Source organism: Mus musculus, chromosome 3, assembly GCF_000001635.26.
Source record: "Mus musculus strain C57BL/6J chromosome 3, GRCm38.p6 C57BL/6J".
In the NCBI taxonomy this organism is placed as follows: domain Eukaryota; kingdom Metazoa; phylum Chordata; class Mammalia; order Rodentia; family Muridae; genus Mus; species Mus musculus.
In genome coordinates, this window is record NC_000069.6 from 59,626,538 (window position 1) to 59,646,081 (window position 19,544).

General features: G+C 38.3%; 1 protein-coding gene across 1 annotated transcript in view; it reads right to left on the bottom strand.

Moving 5' to 3' along the window:
• The window catches only part of Gm5709 (predicted gene 5709), a 33,281-nt gene extending 24,085 nt beyond the window's left edge, over window positions 1-9,196 (bottom strand). The window contains exon 1 of the mRNA XM_888144.6: window positions 9,059-9,196. Coding sequence (XP_893237.4) covers window positions 9,059-9,196 — 138 coding nt within the window. The remainder of the gene's footprint in view (window positions 1-9,058) is intronic.
• Window positions 9,197-19,544: the final 10,348 nt, after the last annotated feature.

Below are 19,544 nucleotides of genomic sequence, written 5' to 3' on the forward strand. Positions count from 1 at the left end.
GGAAATTAGTCTGAACAGGTTAGAGGGTGTGCCAGAGAACCGGACAGCTTCTGGAACGGGCAGAAGCACAGAGCCGCTGAGGCAGCAGCCTGGGCGGGCCGCAGATAACCGGCCACCATCCGGACCAGAGGACAGGTGTCCGCCTGGCTCGGGAGACGGCCTCGGCCTCAGGAGCAGCGGTCACCATCTTGGTTCCAGGACTCCCTGGAACTTAGGATTTTAGTCTGCACAGGTGAGAGTCTGCACCACAGAAGCTGACAGCTTCTGGGAACTGCCAAAGCAACACAGTGTCTGAGAAAGGTCCTGTTTTGGGCCTTCTTCTTCGGCCAGGAGGAGGTCCAAATACAAGATATCTGCGCACCTTCCCTATAAGAGAGCTTGCCAGCAGAGAGTGCTCTGAGCACTGAAACTCAGAGGAGAGAATCTGTCTCCCAGGTCTGCTGAGAGACGGTAACAGAATCACCAGAAGAACAATCTCTAAACAGAGTCAACTATAACTACTAACTCCAGAGATTACCAGATGGCGAAAGGTAAACGGAGGAATCCTACTAACAGGAACCAAGACCACTCACCATCATCAGAACCCAGTACTCCCACTTCGCCCAGTCCAGGGCACCCCAACACACCCGAAAACCTAGACCTAGATTTAAAAGCATATCTCATGATGATGGTAGAGGACATCAAGAAGGACTTTAATAAATCACTTAAAGAAATACAGGAGAACACTGCTAAAGAGTTACAAGTCCTTAAAGAAAAACAGGAAAACACAATCAAACAGGTAGAAGTCCTTACAGAAAAAGAGGAAAAAACATACAAACAGGTGATGGAAATGAACAAAACCATACTAGACCTAAAAAGGGAAGTAGAAACAATAAAGAAAACTCAAAGTGAGGCAACACTGGAGATAGAAACCCTAGGAAAGAAATCTGGAACCATAGATTTGAGCATCAGCAACAGAATACAAGAGATGGAAGAGAGAATCTCAGGTGCAGAAGATTCCATAGAGAACATCGGCACAACAATCAAAGAAAATGGAAAATGCAAAAAGATCCTAACTCAAAATATCCAGGAAATCCAGGACACAATGAGAAGACCAAACCTACGGATAATAGGAGTGGATGAGAATGAAGATTTTCAACTTAAAGGGCCAGCAAACATCTTCAACAAAATTATTGAAGAAAACTTCCCAAATATAAAGAAAGAGATACCTATGAACATACAAGAAGCCTACAGAACTCCAAATAGACTGGACCAGAAAAGAAATTCCTCCCGACACATAATAATCAGAACAACAAATGCACTAAATAAAGATAGAATACTAAAAGCGGTAAGGGAAAAAGGTCAAGTAACATACAAAGGCAAGCCTATCAGAATTACACCAGATTTTTCACCAGAGACTATGAAAGCCAGAAGAGCCTGGACAGATGTTATACAGACACTAAAAGAACACAAATTCCAGCCCAGGCTACTATACCCTGCCAAACTCTCAATTACCATAGATGGAGAAACCAAAGTATTCCACGACAAAACCAAATTCTCACATTATCTCTCCACGAATCCAGCCCTTCAAAGGGTAATAACAGAAAAAAACCAATACAAGAACGGGAACAATGCCCTAGAAAAAACAAGAAGGTAATCCCTCAACAAACCTAAAAGAAGACAGCCACAAGAACAGAATGCCAACTTTAACAACAAAAATAACAGGAAGCAACAATTACTTTTCCTTAATATCTCTTAACATCAATGGTCTCAACTCCCCAATAAAAAGACATAGACTAACAAACTGGCTACACAAACAAGACCCAACATTTTGCTGTTTACAGGAGACACATCTCAGAGAAAAAGATAGACACTACCTCAGAATAAAAGGCTGGAAAACAATTTTCCAAGCAAATGGTATGAAGAAACAAGCTGGAGTAGCCATCCTAATATCTGATAAGATTGACTTCCAACCCAAAGTCATCAAAAAAGACAAGGAGGGGCACTTTGTTCTCATCAAAGGTAAAATCCTCCAAGAGGAACTCTCAATTCTGAATATCTATGCGCCAAATACAAGGGCAGCCACATTCATTAAAGAAACTTTAGTAAAGCTCAAAGCACACATTGCACCTCACACAATAATAGTGGGAGACTTCAACACACCACTTTCACCAATGGACAGATCATGGAAACAGAAACTAAACAGGGACACACTGAAACTAACAGAAGTGATGAAACAAATGGATCTGACAGATATCTACAGAACATTTTATCCTAAAACCAAAGGATATACCTTCTTCTCAGCACCTCATGGTACCTTCTCCAAAATTGACCACATAATAGGCCACAAAACAGGCCTCAACAGATTCAAAAATATTGAAATTGTCCCATGTATCCTATCAGATCACCATGCACTAAGGCTGATCTTCAATAACAAAAAAAATAACAGAAAGCCAACACTCACGTGGAAACTGAACAACACTCTTCTCAATGATACCTTGGTCAAGGAAGGAATAAAGAAAGAAATTAAAGACTTTTTAGAGTTTAATGAAAATGAAGCCACAACGTACCCAAACCTTTGGGACACAATGAAAGCATTTCTAAGAGGGAAACTCATAGCTCTGAGTGCCTCCATGAAGAAACGGGAGAGAGCACATACTAGCAGCTTGACAACACATCTAAAAGCTCTAGAAAAAAAGGAAGCAAATTCACCCAAGAGGAGTAGACGGCAGGAAATAATCAAACTCAGGGGTGAAATCAACCAAGTGGAAACAAGAAGAACTATTCAAAGAATTAACCAAACGAGGAGTTGGTTCTTTGAGAAAATCAACAAGATAGATAAACCCTTAGCTAGACTCACTAGAGGGCACAGAGACAAAATCCTAATTAACAAAATCAGAACTGAAAAGGGAGACATAACAACAGATCCTGAAGAAATCCAAAACACCATCAGATCCTTCTACAAAAGGCTATACTCAACAAAACTGGAAAACCTGGACGAAATGGACAAATTTCTGGACAGATACCAGGTACCAAAGTTGAATCAGGATCAAGTTGACCTTCTAAACAGTCCCATATCCCCTAAAGAAATAGAAGCAGTTATAAATAGTCTCCCAGCCAAAAAAAGCCCAGGACCAGACGGGTTTAGTGCAGAGTTCTATCAGACCTTCAAAGAAGATCTAATTCCAGTTCTGCACAAACTTTTTCACAAGATAGAAGTAGAAAGTACTCTACCCAACTCATTTTATGAAGCCACTATTACTCTGATACCTAAACCACAGAAAGATCCAACAAAGATAGAGAACTTCAGACCAATTTCTCTTATGAATATCGATGCAAAAATCCTCAATAAAATTCTCGCTAACCGAATCCAAGATCACATTAAAGCAATCATCCATCCTGACCAAGTAGGTTTTATTCCAGGAATGCAGGGATGGTTTAATATACGAAAATCCATCAATGTAATCCACTATATAAACAAACTCAAAGACAAAAACCACATGATCATCTCGTTGGATGCAGAAAAAGCATTTGACAAGATCCAACACCCATTCATGATAAAAGTTCTGGAAAGATCAGGAATTCAAGGCCCATACCTAAACATGATAAAAGCAATCTACAGCAAACCAGTAGCCAACATCAAAGTAAATGGAGAGAAGCTGGAAGCAATCCCACTAAAATCAGGGACTAGACAAGGCTGCCCACTTTCTCCCTACCTTTTCAACATAGTACTTGAAGTATTAGCCAGAGCAATTCGACAACAAAAGGAGATCAAGGGGATACAAATTGGAAAAGAGGAAGTCAAAATATCACTTTTTGCAGATGATATGATAGTATATATAAGTGACCCTAAAAATTCCACCAGAGAACTCCTAAACCTGATAAACAGCTTCGGTGAAGTAGCTGGATATAAAATTAACTCAAACAAGTCAATGGCCTTTCTCTACACAAAGAATAAACAGGCTGAGAAAGAAATTAGGGAAACAACACCCTTCTCAATAGTCACAAATAATATAAAATATCTCGGCGTGACTCTAACTAAGGAAGTGAAAGATCTGTATGATAAAAACTTCAAGTCTCTGAAGAAAGAAATTAAAGAAGATCTCAGAAGATGGAAAGATCTCCCATGCTCATGGATTGGCAGGATCAATATTGTAAAAATGGCTATCTTGCCAAAAGCAATCTACAGATTCAATGCAATCCCCATCAAAATTCCAACTCAATTCTTCAATGAATTAGAAGGAGCAATTTGCAAATTCATCTGGAATAACAAAAAACCTAGGATAGCAAAAACTCTTCTCAAGGATAAAAGAACCTCTGGTGGAATCACCATGCCGGACCTAAAGCTTTACTACAGAGCAATTGTGGTAAAAACTGCATGGTACTGGTATAGAGACAGACAAGTAGACCAATGGAATAGAATTGAAGACCCAGAAATGAACCCACACACCTATGGTCACTTGATCTTCGACAAGGGAGCTAAAACCATCCAGTGGAAGAAAGACAGCATTTTCAACAAATGGTGCTGGCACAACTGGTTGTTATCATGTAGAAGAATGCGAATCGATCCATACTTATCTCCTTGTACTAAGGTCAAATCTAAATGGATCAAAGAACTTCACATAAAACCAGAGACACTGAAACTTATAGAGGAGAAAGTGGGGAAAAGCCTTGAAGATATGGGCACAGGGGAAAAATTCCTGAACAGAACAGCAATGGCTTGTGCTGTAAGATCGAGAATTGACAAATGGGACCTAATGAAACTCCAAAGTTTCTGCAAGGCAAAAGACACCGTCAATAAGACAAAGAGACCACCAACAGATTGGGAAAGGATCTTTACCTATCCTAAATCAGATAGGGGACTAATATCCAACATATATAAAGAACTCAAGAAGGTGGACTTCAGAAAATCAAACAACCCCATTAAAAAATGGGGCTCAGAACTGAACAAAGAATTCTCACCTGAGGAATACAGAATGGCAGAGAAGCACCTGAAAAAATGTTCAACATCCTTAATCATCAGGGAAATGCAAATCAAAACAACCCTAAGATTCCACCTCACACCAGTCAGAATGTCTAAGATCAAAAATTCAGGTGACAGCAGATGCTGGCGTGGATGTGGAGAAAGAGGAACACTCCTCCATTGTTGGTGGGATTGCAGGCTTGTACAACCACTCTGGAAATCCGTCTGGCGGTTCCTCAGAAAATTGGACATAGTACTACCGGAGGATCCAGCAATACCTCTCTTGGGCATATATCCAGAAGATGCCCCAACTGGTAAGAAGGACACATGCTCCACTATGTTCATAGCAGCATTATTTATAATAGCCAGAAGCTGGAAAGAACCCAGATGCCCCTCAACAGAGGAATGGATACAGAAAATGTGGTACATCTACACAATGGAGTACTACTCAACTATTAAAAAGAATGAATTTATGAAATTCCTAGCCAAATGGATGGACCTGGAGGGCATCATCCTGAGTGAGGTAACACATTCACAAAGGAACTCACACAATATGTACTCACTGATAAGTGGATATTAGCCCAAAACCTAGGATACCCAAGATATAAGATACAATTTCCTAAACACATGAAACTCAAGAAAAATGAAGACTGAAGTGTAGACACTATGCCCCTCCTTAGAAGTGGGAACAAAACACCCTTGGAAGGAGTTACAGAGACAAAGTTTGGAGCTGAGATTAAAGGGTGGACCATGTAGAGACTGCCTTATCCAGGGATCCACCCCATAATCAGCATCCAAACGCTGACACCATTGCATACACTAGCAAGATTTTATCGAAAGGACCCAGATGTAGCTGTCTCTTGTGAGACTATGCCGGGGCCTAGCAAACACAGAAGTGGATGCCCACAGTCAGCTAATGGACGGATCACAGGGCTCCCAATGGAGGAGCTAGAGAAAGTACCCAAGGAGCTAAAGGGATCTGCAACCCTATAGGTGGATCAACATTATGAACTAACCAGTACCCCGGAGCTCTTGACTCTAGCTGCATATGTATCAAAAGATGACCTAGTCGGCCATCACTGGAAAGAGAGGCCCATTGGACACACAAACTTTATATGCCCCAGAACAGGGGAACGCCAGGGCCAAAAAGGGGGAGTGGGCGGGTAGGGGAGTGGGGGTGGGTGGGTATGGGGGGGACTTTTGGTATAGCATTGGAAATGTAAATAAGCTAAATACCTAATAAAAAATGGAAAGAAAAAAAAAAAAATCTTGTGTTTTTATAGTGATATATATAGTGGTGTGTGTATGTGTGTGTGTGTGTGTGTGTGTGTGTGTGTGTGTGTGTGTGCATTTGTGTGTGTCTTGTGTTTTCCTGTGTCTTTGGTATTTTGTTTTGTCTTAGTTTTCCTGTTTTCTAGAGAAAGAAAGAAAGAGGGGGTGGAATTGGATGAGCTGAGAGATGAGTAGTGTCTGGGATGAGATGGGAGAGGGGATCCACGACCATAATTTAGTGTATAAATTTTCAATTAAAATAATGATTGGGTTTTAATGTATGCAAATATAAAGTACTTTGAAAGAAGACTAAGCTGAAATTATGAAGTAATTTCATAAACTGACTTCTTATATTCATGTATAAAATGGGAGTACCACACTTTTTCAAACTGAAATTGTAGAATTTAATATCTATGAAAATTATAATATGGAAATGTACAGTAGTAGCACAATAAATTTGAGCTTAATCCTTACATATAAAATATTTTCAGTGATACAATTAATGATAATGATAGTCTCAGTTAAATAAATATGTCATTATAAGTTTAACTTCCATGTTTATCTTAGCTCCAATCATGGGATTAATATTGGTCCTCTCCATATATTATTGGCTAAGATTCTAGCATTGAGTCTATGGCCATACCATGGTGACCATGCCTGATCCCACTTAGAAATTATTGAATGAGTTTTAGTAACAAATACTTTCCTATTCTCTTGATGCCAATGCTACAATGTAGTATTCGTTTTAATCTTAAGAAAAAAGAAACAAGAAATTAAATAACAGTTTAAAGTATAACTGGAATTAAGTTTACTTGTTTTTGACTATCTTATACCGTGTACAATTTTGACTGAATTACCATCAAACACTCCATTTTCCACACTAGTTTACCAAGACTTCAAATTTTTATTTCATGAAATATATTTCAAAATTGGCTTCTGGGAATGATTTGAGCTGCTATAATGCAGTGATAATAATAACTAACTAATTATCAATTGTAGTGCAAGTGGAAGTTTGACAAATAGGATGAAGAATATTTAAATAACTGAGTTTGTCCATATATATGGATATATAAGTAGAATCATTTATGCATCTACATTTGTAATTAACTTTGAAATATGAGAAATAAGAGTCAAATTAAAAAATTGGGCATTTTCAGAATACATTCTTGTTGATGAGGAGATCAGTGTCAGTCTCTTATTCATGACAGACTCAGAGAAGATGTATCAGTTTCTCTACTGAAACACAATGTCCATCCACCTCTTCTACCGTCCAGTAAAGTGCGATGTGAATCAGGAAAAAAGAAAGTGGTTCCTGGATGATCCAGCACATGTTGGACTCTGGGAATAAGATGTGTAAGGTGTCTAGATGAGAAAGTTGGCAGCCCTTCTCCAGTGAATCAGACAGCAATTTCTCATCTCCCACACTTTTGTATGACTTTGTCATTCACTGTTTTCTTTTGCCTAAGCTTCCTATCATCTCTGTACTGGTAAGGCTTCCAGAGAAAAGCATATTTTGGTTAATGATAGCCTGCTATATTCTATGTGCTTGAATTATATCTTTGTCATTTTTTAATAAAAGGTCTGAATTCCAGCCAGCAACTTAGGACTCACAAAGATAATAATAGCAGTAGATGTCAAGAAGTGGTTTTGATCACTGTGGTCTTGGGGACATGTTAGTGAACTTTCAGATTACAAATAACTCTATTCTGTTTAGGAGAACACAGTGCAGATCTCCAGAAGATTTTGCAGATGGATATCACATCAGACTATTGGAAACCCAGATGGAAGAGCAAACTATCGTCCACAAATAAATGCAGGAAAGTAATTTGAGGAAACAAAATAAACTCCATTATCTCATTTGCATATATATTTCTTCTAATTGTAAAAATATTAGTTGAACAAACTTATAGAGATACTTTCATCATCATCATCATCAGAAAATCTGTTCACGTAGTTAATATTGACAATATGTACTTAATTCAAAATTTATTTTGAAGCCTCAGTAAATTAATACAAAGAATATACAAAGCTTCTGTGAGGAGAAATCTCAAGAAGTTGTTTAAACAACAAAATCACTGGAACAACAAATAATTAAGTACATTGAAAATTTATACTTAATTTTCAAAGACAATATTAGCTTATTGCATCACTGAGAGCATCAAGCACATCCAATCATCTTACTTCACAAATAAATATTACACATACTAATTTTTTATTCTGATGTTGATATATGGTAACTACATTTAGTACTATAACAAACACTGTATGTCCACCTGTTTATAGAAAATCAGTTAAGATTTTTAAAAAAAATTTAAAGAAAATGAAAAACAAATTGGTGATTTTTTTTAAAATCAGGATTATCTGCTTTACATAGCATAAAGAATGCCAGGCAATGGTGGCACATGACTTTGATCCCAAAACTCAGGAGACAGAATTCTGAGTTAAAGGACAGACTACTCTATATAGATCAAGTTTCAGGACAGACCAGGGCTGCACAGAGAAACCCTTTCTTGAAAAACCAAAACCAAATCAAGGAAACAAAGAAATCACCACCCCCCCCCCATACAAAATAAAAAATCAAAACAAAACAAAACAAAAAAACACAACAAAAAAACCCCACAACGAACCACCACTACCAGCAACAACAAAAAAACAAATACAAAAAACATAACCACAAACCACCCCCCCCAAAAAAAACCAAAAAACAAACCAAAAAGCAACCGAACAATCAACAACAAAACAAAGAAAATAAAACCTGAAATCACTTTCAAACACTTAGAATTAAAAGAAGTTTTGATTATACTTATACCATGGTACCCTGATTCCCCGTTTAAAATATATTACCATATGTGAAGCCACTTTTATAAGAGTATCCGTGAATCTCACTTTCCAGGGTTCTTCAATATTCTCTGGAATGGGTGAATAAAGACAATAAGCAAATAAAATACAAGAGAATCCAAAGCACAGAGTCTTGTATCCCATGATAAATCTCCTGCGAACCTGTGTGCTGTGGTAGTGAACAGCATCCCATATATGGAACAGTAAGACAACGGTAGGTAAACTGTGTGAGGTCCAATGATGGTATTAGCAATGGAGTTCTAAGATCAAGTCACTGTTGAAACTGGTTATGCAACTGCAATGCTTTCTGGAACAGAATTTACTACAAAATGTCTGATAAAGTATGCAACATAGGCAAAACCTTATGAGAGCAGTGAGTTCCTAGTTCACCACAGGTCACCAGAAGAGCAGAAGCATTAGGGACCTAATTAGAGCACATAAAAAAAGAACAAGAAATCCCTTTGTTCTATTGCCATTTGCAAAGAGTAGATGCAACAGTATGAAAACAACATAAAATGTTAGGCAACATTTGCTCATCCTTAAGGCTAACGCCCGCAGCGCAGTTCATTTAGAAAATTTCAATGAAATGAAATAGCTATTCTTTTCCAACTTACAAACCAATTCATCTAATACTTAGATTTGTACGTAGCTCCCCACATATTAAACATAAACGTTGTAGATTCATATAGTTACTTGTACAATCATGGAAAAAACTATACTTTGATTAAACACTTGCTGCATCCTGTTATTCCATATCCTCAGATTAGATGAAAACTTTTAAAAATTGAGTAGGACTTGCCATCATCTGTTCCCCTGTGAAATTTTTGGTCTGTTTCTCCTAATCATGTTCTACCAGCTCATCCATAGAACACCTACCTCAGGTGAGGGCTTTCCCACCTTCCTCATTAACCTGTGGGGCAGCAGCCTTTCTTGGCATTCCTCTATGTTGCAATCATAACACAACCCTGCTTTCATGTCAATCTGAACATTGGAACTCCTAAGTCAAAAGTCATTCTCCAATTTGGGGAACTAAAAGGGTATGGATCATGGATATAGGAAGGTTAAGAAGGCTGCAAACCAGTTGAAAGGATCAACCGTGCATGTGCATCCTGGAAGCATCAACCCATTACTTAAAATATTAGATTACTTTTGCATATTCTTTTTACCTTCTCTCCTCTGAAGGGCAAAGAATTCACATGGAGTTCAATTGACCTTATTCTCACTCCCATCCAGTCAGGTTAGCTCTGCTTACCCTCAAATATTCAAAAACAGAATTATAATCAGGAGGAAAGAAATCGTTAAAAAGCTTTTATCTGTCTGGCTTCTGACATCATATTTTATTTCTTAATAAGTTTATGTAGAAGCATAAACATGAAAGCATGAGGACATGCCAATAATACTTATGTCAACGGTATCAGAGAAAAATATAAATTTCAAAGGCAACAAAGCCTGAGAGATGTTTTCCTGCCCTGATCTCCAGTGTATCCAGGTAACTCTCATGAGCACAAGAGAGAACTGGTTGGGGAGAGGGGTTGCTCTGGAGGAGGACTGTTGCTGTGCTGGAAGAGACTGAATGTGATTTGGTGCAAACTGAGAGAGGACACCAAACCACACTGCAGTATCTCAGTTTACTGCAAGCAGTATAAACACAGAGGAATCCCCAACAAACTAACAACTGCTGACAAAACAAAGTAAAAACCATGGAGCAAATAGAATTCTAAGGTGACCCTCAAGGTTCCCAGTCACTGGGAGATCCACATTATCTGATATAGTCAGTTAAACAATAAGCTTAGTACTCTGAGGAGAAATTTTGTAGGTGAAATGAAATTTTCAAACAAGGGGCCTTCAGACCAGGTGGCTAGATTAGATAGCCTAACCAATCACATGGTCCCTTAAATCAAGGATTTTCATTTTTTTGCACAAAAGACAAGCCTGAGAGGGGAAAAAAAATGGAGGCCATGTGAGATATCTCAATTGCTTCTTAAAGTAAAAGGGGTCACATGGCCACCTTTAAAAAAGATACTGCTTCCCAATCAAGTAACTGGAAAAAAAAAAGCCTAAAAACAAATTTAAGGCAGCTACAGTTATGTACAGCTGAATCACCAGCAATAGGGATTTCACTTGGAAGGAGAATTATGAGTTCAAAGTGAATCTTGGCAGCACAGCACCAGTGCTTCAGGTCAGCTTTACTATGAAGTAATCCTTTTTCTCAAAATATAAAAGAGACTGGTAGGGATGAAAAGAAAAAGAGAGATAGGAGAAGCAGAGCAGGAGGGAAAGTGGGAGGAATGAGAGAAGAGGGAAAGAAAGAGAGAAGGAGGAGAAGGGGAGGGGAAGATTAAGAAGTAGACAATGTAGGAGAGGGAGAGAGAGAGAGAGAGAGAGAGAGAGAGAGAGAGAGAGAGAGAGAGAGAGAGAGAGAGAGAGAGAGAGAGAGAGGAGAGGCAGAAGGGGAAAGGGAGGGAAAGGGGAGAGGAGGAGGGGGACATGGAAGGGTAGGGGTACAGGTATGGTTAGAAGGAGGGGAAGAGGGAGAGAGGGAGAGGAGAGGTAGGGGAGGGGAGACAGAATGTTCTTAGACAGAATGATTCCTTATTTTCACAGACATAGAAAATTACAAAGGTTCAGTATATAATATCTAAAGATCTGTACCTTGTAGCATATTTTTGCTAGTTGGTTTTTATTTTCCACCAGTCGCTGGGTTCACATGCAACAGGCAAAACCAGTATGATTTTATGTGGGGACTGAGCACCCAAGCCAAAGTTACAGGGGTCTGAATTTTCAGTGGGGGTTGTGAGAGGGTATTTTAATTGCTGATATAAATGTTGATCACTGAGAGAGATTTTAGTGCTGTTTCCTTTGCTGTCCATTTGGTGAAAAAAGAAATTGAGCTGGGTATTAGAATATCAGAAGGCTGACATTGTCTTATAAATACCAAGCAAATTGGGTGGGGTGGGGTCAGATCTTCCATCTCTACCACTGACATATGGCGCTTCTTCTAATGCCTATTTCTGGAATGTTTGTCAAGTTCAGGGTGATGAGGTCACATGGGTTATTTTCATGACTTCTAGTCTGATCCATTGAGTCCTTTGATCTACACATCTATTTTTAAGTCTCTGTCATGCTTATTTCCTTCCTATGTCTTAGCACTATAAGAAATCTAGTATGAGGATTTGTCAAGCAGCATTCTTTTCCCTAGAATTCTATTGCTGTGCAGGATCTTTTGTAATTCCTGATGCATTTAAGATTGGTTCGCAATGACACTGCAGTTTTTTTTTTTAAATTTTTTATTAGGTATTTTCCTCGTTTACATTTCCAATGCTATCCCAAAAGTCCCCCATACCCACCCCTCCACTCCACTACCCACCCACTCCCACTTTTTGGTCCTGGCGTTCCCCTGTATTGGGGCATATAAAGTTTGCAAGTCCAATGGGCCTCTCTTTGCAGTGATGGCCGACTAGGCCATCTTTTGATACATATGCAGCTAGAGACAAGAGCTCCGGGGTACTGGTTAGTTCATAATGTTGTTCCACCTATAGAGTTGCAGATCCCTTTAGCTCCTTGGGTACTTTCTCTAGCTCTCCATTGGGGGCCCTGGACACTGCAGTTTTAAATGATGGCTTTGAATCTAAAGTAGGCTTTGTATAATGGATATTTGCCCATTAGTAATTAGTGATATCTGTAGTCATGTTTGGTTTTTCCATTTTCTAGTGTCCTGCTTAGTTGTTTTAAGGTTTTAACGCTTCCATTGTCTCACTGTTAAATGAATAATAAGGTATTATTTTGTCAAATTATTGATGATGTGATTATTTTAGTAATTTATTCCCACAGGGATTGCCAACTGTATAGAGGGAGACTATGGATTATTATATTTTAATTTTGTCTCCTTCCATTTTACTGTATATACTTTTCATGCCCTAGTGTTTTCTGATAGACCATTATTAGTTGCACTTACATGCTGAAACTTGTCACATGCAAATAAGGAGGCTGAGACTTCTTACTCTTTACATCTTTTATTTTTTATCTTCTTTTATTTCTCTAGTGAATATTTTAGCATTAAATTAAATAAGTAAAAGGAAATTGTACATTTTACCCAAATGTTTCTTTATATATCCTTTATTATGTTGAGATATATTTCATCTCATTTGGAGAATTTTATCATGAAAGTTGCTGTGTTTTGTCAAATTATGTTTTTTGCACCTCGTAAGAAAATCATATAATTCCTTTATTTGAGTTCATTTATATCATTTACAACATGTATTGACTTATGCATATTGAACCATTCCTGCACATCTGCAATCAAATCTACTTATGGTGAGTGAACTTTTTCATGTATTCTTGAATTTGGCTCATATGTATCTTATAAACATTTAATCCTGGATATCTCTTTGTTATTTTTTTTTCTCATGAAATCTTTAAGTGGTTTCATTGTCAGAACAACACAGTGAGATACTTAGCTTTTTTCAAATTCACACAAACTAGAGTCATTTTGGAGGAGGAAACCTAAATTGTATAGATCACATTAGCTTGTGGCCTGGTCAGTGAGACATTAACTTAATTAGTAAGTGGTAGTAGTAGTGGGGACCTTTAGTTATATAAGAAAGATGAACAAAACATAAATAACAAGCTAGTAAGCAGCATTCTATGGTCTTTCATTCAGTTCCAGAGTCTAGGTTCATGTGTAGCAGTGTACACTGGTGTGCATGTGCACGCACATATGTACACTCTCTCTCTCTCTCTCTCTCTCTCTCTCTCTCTCTCTCTCTCTCTGAAACTCCCACCCCCCCACCCCCACACACATATACACATACACACACACAGACAGTTTGCTTTTGACCAATTTTTTTCATAGCAAATAGGAAACAAACTAGAACAGAAATTGCTACCTGTGAGTGAGATATTCCTATAGTGTTATTTTCCAGGGAGGATTATGAAGGTCTGGAGCTCTGGACTGAGAAACACTATTGATGACTCTGGGATTAATCATCTGTTATGTCAGCTTGGGGGATATGAGTATTAAGCAAGGTCCAGATGAAGTTTCAGAGTGAAACAAATACTATATCAGGTCATTTTTGTGGTATTTCTATTAGAATCTGAGGAAGTAAATAAGCAAACAAACAAAGCTTTACTGTATTTGCATAATTGGTGCTGGATATCTGGAGAAAAAAAATAATCAGTGTTGTCCTGGTGAAATATTCTGGGAGTTCTTCCTCAGTTAGCACATAGAATCTATGGTACAATGAGGTACAAATGGTGTACTTCAGGTTGTTAACAGTACTTGTCAAGTAATGTATAGTGTAGAAATCTCTCACCTAGTACTGCTTTGGAAAGTATGGAGGATCATGGAGAGCTGCTGAGAATCAAAACTGTGTGAAAAGTTCAGAGCCTTCCTCCAGGCCAGGCCAGGCCTTGAGGGTGAAGCCTCAGTTTCAATGGAGACCACAGGATACTGTAAATGCCAGTTCAAAAAGAGTTTGGTTATCCACAAAGCTATCATTCCATGAATGTACCAGTGGGCATTTCTTGCCAGACCAATGATCATTGTAACTTGTAAGTATCTTTCCAGTAGTGTATATGGAACCTGAAGCACTGTGCAATCTATCTAGCAGGGCTGGATCTTATAGATCAGAACTACCTTGATTTCTCCATGTCCAGTGTCTCAAGTGTCTTCAGCAATAGAGCCTTACCATCAAGTTCTGGATTGTATCTGAGAGCAATTAAAATAATCTTTAAGATTTAAATGTGTACTGTAGGACCTTCTAACTGCCAACTTGGAAAAAATGTTGTCCCTTACCTGGCACTGATTTTTTTCATTGATAGACTATGGTGTCTGGAAGAGGAATTGTTCTCCTGAAAAAAAAATGACAATTCCATTAAAATTTCTCATATATGTCTAGAGTAGTTGATTTCTATAAAGAGTTTTGAAAGTTTTATGGTAGTTAACCTTCTTCATATTCCCTCCCTGTTCTGTCCTTCTGTCCTTCATGCCATAAACCCTTTCTCTATTTTATTACACTCTTTTCTCCCTTCATACCCTCTGCTTTATTGAAATCCTCTCATGGCCCTACTAGTTTTGTGATTGCTATTTGCACACCAATTTAAACACATTTATCTAAAAATTCAAAGATAACAAGCACACACAAGGAAGAACAGGAAGCAGTTGTGTTTCTGGACCAGCTTCACCTCACTCAGAAGTATGATTTCTGGGCTAGTCCATTTACTTATGAATCTCATAATCTGTTTTCTTTAAATGGAGCAATATTCTCTGTGTTTCTGTATCATATTTCATCATCCATCATCAGTTAATATACATCTAGGTAGTTTCTGTTTCTTGGGTATTGAGACAAGTGTAATGAAAATGGAAGAGCAGGTGTTGCGTGAAATATCAAAAAGTACCTACTCCAGAATGCCATAATAATGGAAGCTTCATGAACTCATAGATAAGCAAAATTAATAAATGATTATAGTGCCTTTAAATTATTGTTTAACTTTTTAATTTTAATTTTATTTATTTTACATCCCGAGCACAGTTCTCCCACTTCCCCTCTCTCTGCTCCCCAAAGTTGATCCTCCCCACCTCTTCTCCACCAACTCCTCTTCCCTTTCTCTTAAGAAAATGGATGGCTTTGATGGGTATCAACCAGCCATGGCATATCAAGTTGTGGTAAGAGTAGGTGTCTCCTCTTCTATTAAGGGTAGACAAGGCAATAGAATCAGACACAGCTCCTCCTCTCACTGTTAGGGGGTTTCACATGGAGTGGAGACCAAGACATGCAACAAGAACATATATGCAGAGGAGCTAGGTCAGGTCCATACAGACTCCCTGGTTGGCAGTTCAGTTTCTCTAAGCACCCATGGGCCCACGTTAGTTGATTCTGGTGTTTCTGTATGCAGTCCTTAACTCTTTTAACTCCTATATTCCTTCCTCCTCCTCTTTTGTGGGATTCCCCAAGCTCTGCCTTATATTTCTCTTTGGGTCTCTGAATGTCTTTCTATTAGTTTCTGGGTGAGCCTCTCTGATGATATTAGACTAGATGTCAGTCTATGAGTATAGCAGAGTATCACCAGGAATCATTTCATTGACATTTTTATTTGCCACTTCTGTTTGGTTCTATAGTGGGTCACTGGGTTGTCCACCCTCTGGGCAGTGTCAGTTGTGGGCTTCCTCTCATGACATCAGTCTCATGATGGACAAGTAATTTTTTGGTCATGCCCATAATATCTGAGCCAAATTTAATAGTTAATGGGATAATTAACTATCTTGTTGGTAGGACAAATTTTAGGTTGAAGGTTTTGTGGCTCGGTTGATGTCCCAATCTTTCCACTGGAAGTCTTGCCTGGTTCAAACCTCCCCACATCTGATCCCTCCTGTGCCAATCCCCATCTGTGGGAAGCTGTGCACAATCTCCATTACAAGATGGCACTGGCTTCCTCAGTGCCTAACTAGTAAACAAGCAATGTGCACAGGTGCTGGAGTAAATTCGTGCCAAGTCACTCCCCATCCCGGGTGTAATAGTGGGGTGATGGGTGAGCAGCTAATCAGGAGCTGACACGTCACACAGAGGGGTATTTAAGCAGCACCGTTTTCAGGGTTCGGGGTCTTCCTGAGAAGTAAGCAATAAAGCTTTGCCAAAGAAGGATCTGGTTGTCCGAGTGTGTTTTGCTGGCGAAATGTTACAAGGACACCCATCCCCATCAAGCCCGTCTCCCCATCCATAGTTGATGTCTATTCTGTTTCCCCTTCTCAGGGAGATTCAGTCCTTCCCACTTGAGCCCTCCTTGTTAGCTTTTTTGAGTCTGTGGATTGTAGCATGGTTACCCTTTATTTTATGGGTAATATCAACTTATAAGTGAGTGGATACCATATTTGTTTTTCTGTTAGCCGGTGTCATTTTATTGAGGAATTTAGCTCATTAATGCTGAGAGATAATAATGACCAATGTTTGTCAATTCCTGTTATTTTGATGTTTTTGGTGCTAGGGTGTATGTGTGTGTGTGTGTGCTTCCTTCTTTTGTTTTTTGTTTTTTTTTGGTGTGAAATTACTTATTTCTCGTGTTTTCTTGAGTGGAATTAAGCTCCTCTGATTAGAGTTTCCTTCTAATATCCTTTATAGGGCTGGATTTGTGGATAGATATTGTTTAAATTTAGTTTTGTCATGGAATATCTTGTTTTCTCAGTCTTTAGTGATTGAAAGTTTTGCTGGGTATATTAGTCTGGGCTGGCATCTGTGGTTTCTTAGAGGCTGCAAGACATCTATCCAGGCCCTTCTGACTTTTAGAGTCTCCGTTATAAAGTTAAGTATAATTCTAGTAGGACTGCTTTTATATATTACTTGGCCTTTTCTGTTGCAGCTTTTAATATTTTTTCTTTGTTCTATACATTTAGTGTTTTGATTACTATGGGGTGATGTGGGGGAGGACTTTTCTTTTATGTTCCAATCTATTTGGTATTCTATAAGCTTCTTGTACCTTTATGATCTTGTCCTTCTTTAGACTAGGTAAATTTTCTTCTGTGATTTTGTGGAAAATATTTTTTGGGCCTGGTGTGGAAGTCTTTTTATTCCTGTTTTCCTTGGGTTTGGTCTTTATATAGTGTCCCAGATTTTCTTGAATTTTTGTGACAGTAATTTTTTACATTTAACATTTTCTTTAACCAATGAATGAATCCCTAAGATTCTTTCTTCCATCTTTTGTATTCTATTGGTGGTGCTTCCATCTATAGTTTCTGTTTGTTTGCTTATATTTCTCATCTCCAGAATTCTCTTAGTTTGTGTTTCTTTATTGCATCTACTTCAATTTCAGTTTTCAAGTCTTGAATAGTTAGTTTACTTCACCTATTTCTTTTTTCGTTGTTGTAGTTGTTTTTTATTTTGACTTTCTTGGCATTCTTTAAGGGATTTATATAATTCTTCATTTTTTTGTTTGTCTTTTCCTCTGTTTAAGTTCTTTTTTATTTCTTTTTCAAAGACCTCCATCATCTTCATAGTGTTGGTTTTAAGATTGTTTTCTTGTGTTTCATCTGCATTGAAATATCTAGGTATTGCTGTGGCTCTTGTAATGCCATATTGCCCAGGCTGTTGTTGACTGTGTTTTTGCACTGGCATTTATTCATCAGAGTTTGAGATGATTCTAGGTCTAGGTGCTGATTTCTGATTCTGTCTTTGTTGGATGGGTGTTTTCTTCCTTGGCTATGTTTCCTCTTTGGCCTCCTGGTCTTTTGTGGCCTGAATTTCTTGTGGCCTACTTGACCTCTGAACCACTAAGGCATCTCTGACCAGCTTGAATGCTAGACTCCTGGCAACTTCCTTAGCCTTTTGTATAGCAGGGGGTCTCTGTTCTTCTGATCAGTGTGGCTTACATATGATCAGCTGAAGACTACTGGAACTAGGGGGCAGCAGCTAGACCATGGGACAGGGAGTGGGTCAATTCAACAAGCAGTAGCTTACTCTCTTGTCCTTCTGACTGGTTTTGCCTGCTGCTGAACAGCTGGAGTCTTCACAAATTGGTGGCAGGGACCCAGCCATGGGGCAGGCAATGTGGTAAGCATGGATAGTCACAGTCGAGTGAGTCTCAGGGAACTGAGTCTAGGGAGTGGGGCAGTTAAACAGGCAAGGGCTCACTCATCTGCCCTTTTTAATGGTTTGGTCTAGTACTTGCTGCTCTTAATCTAGGTTTCTAATGTACATTGTAAAATTATTTGTTTGTGGTTTTTATAACTTCCTGATACATATACTTAAAGGTAATTATAACTATTATTTTTATATACCATAAGATTTTTTTTAAAAAATGTTTGCTTTAAATTTTATTTTATTCTAGAAAGTGTAATTTCTTTCTACTTTAAGTTTTTGAGGTTATAAATTAATAACAACATTTATCCTTCTTCCAAACCTCCCTATATACCTCTTGTCATCATGCTTTAATGCAAGGGTCTCTCAATACTCTAAATCTGATATAAGAGTAGGTAGAGAATATTATTAATCTTATTAGCACAAGAACAGACTTTCTAAAAATATACCAATTGCATAGTCAATAAGACCAACAATTAAAAATAGGACCTCATGAATCTGAAAAGCTTCTCTGTGACAAAGTCCACCATCATTTGGACAAAGGGACAGGCTACAGAGCTGGAAATATCCGTATCAACTACACATTGTGTGAGTATTAGTATCCAGAAAAGTAAAGAATTGAAAAGCAATATAATTTTAAAAAATGAATACAGCTTTGTGTTCAATCCTGCCTTTCAACTGAAAGTAATGGGCTACAGACCCCAGATAAGCTATCTTCTCTGGCGAGTCCCGTTTTACTTCCATATTACCCAAATTAGCAGAGGACGGAGCAAGTCTGGTGGGACATCCAAGGAGTGGAGTTTTCGGTAAAGTATCCACTAATAAACAAACCCACATCACTTCTTTTAGGGGAAGTACTTGGGATCTCAGGTATAAATACAGTTTAAGTCTCTTTTTCAATCACAGATCTACACCAATAGAGCTGG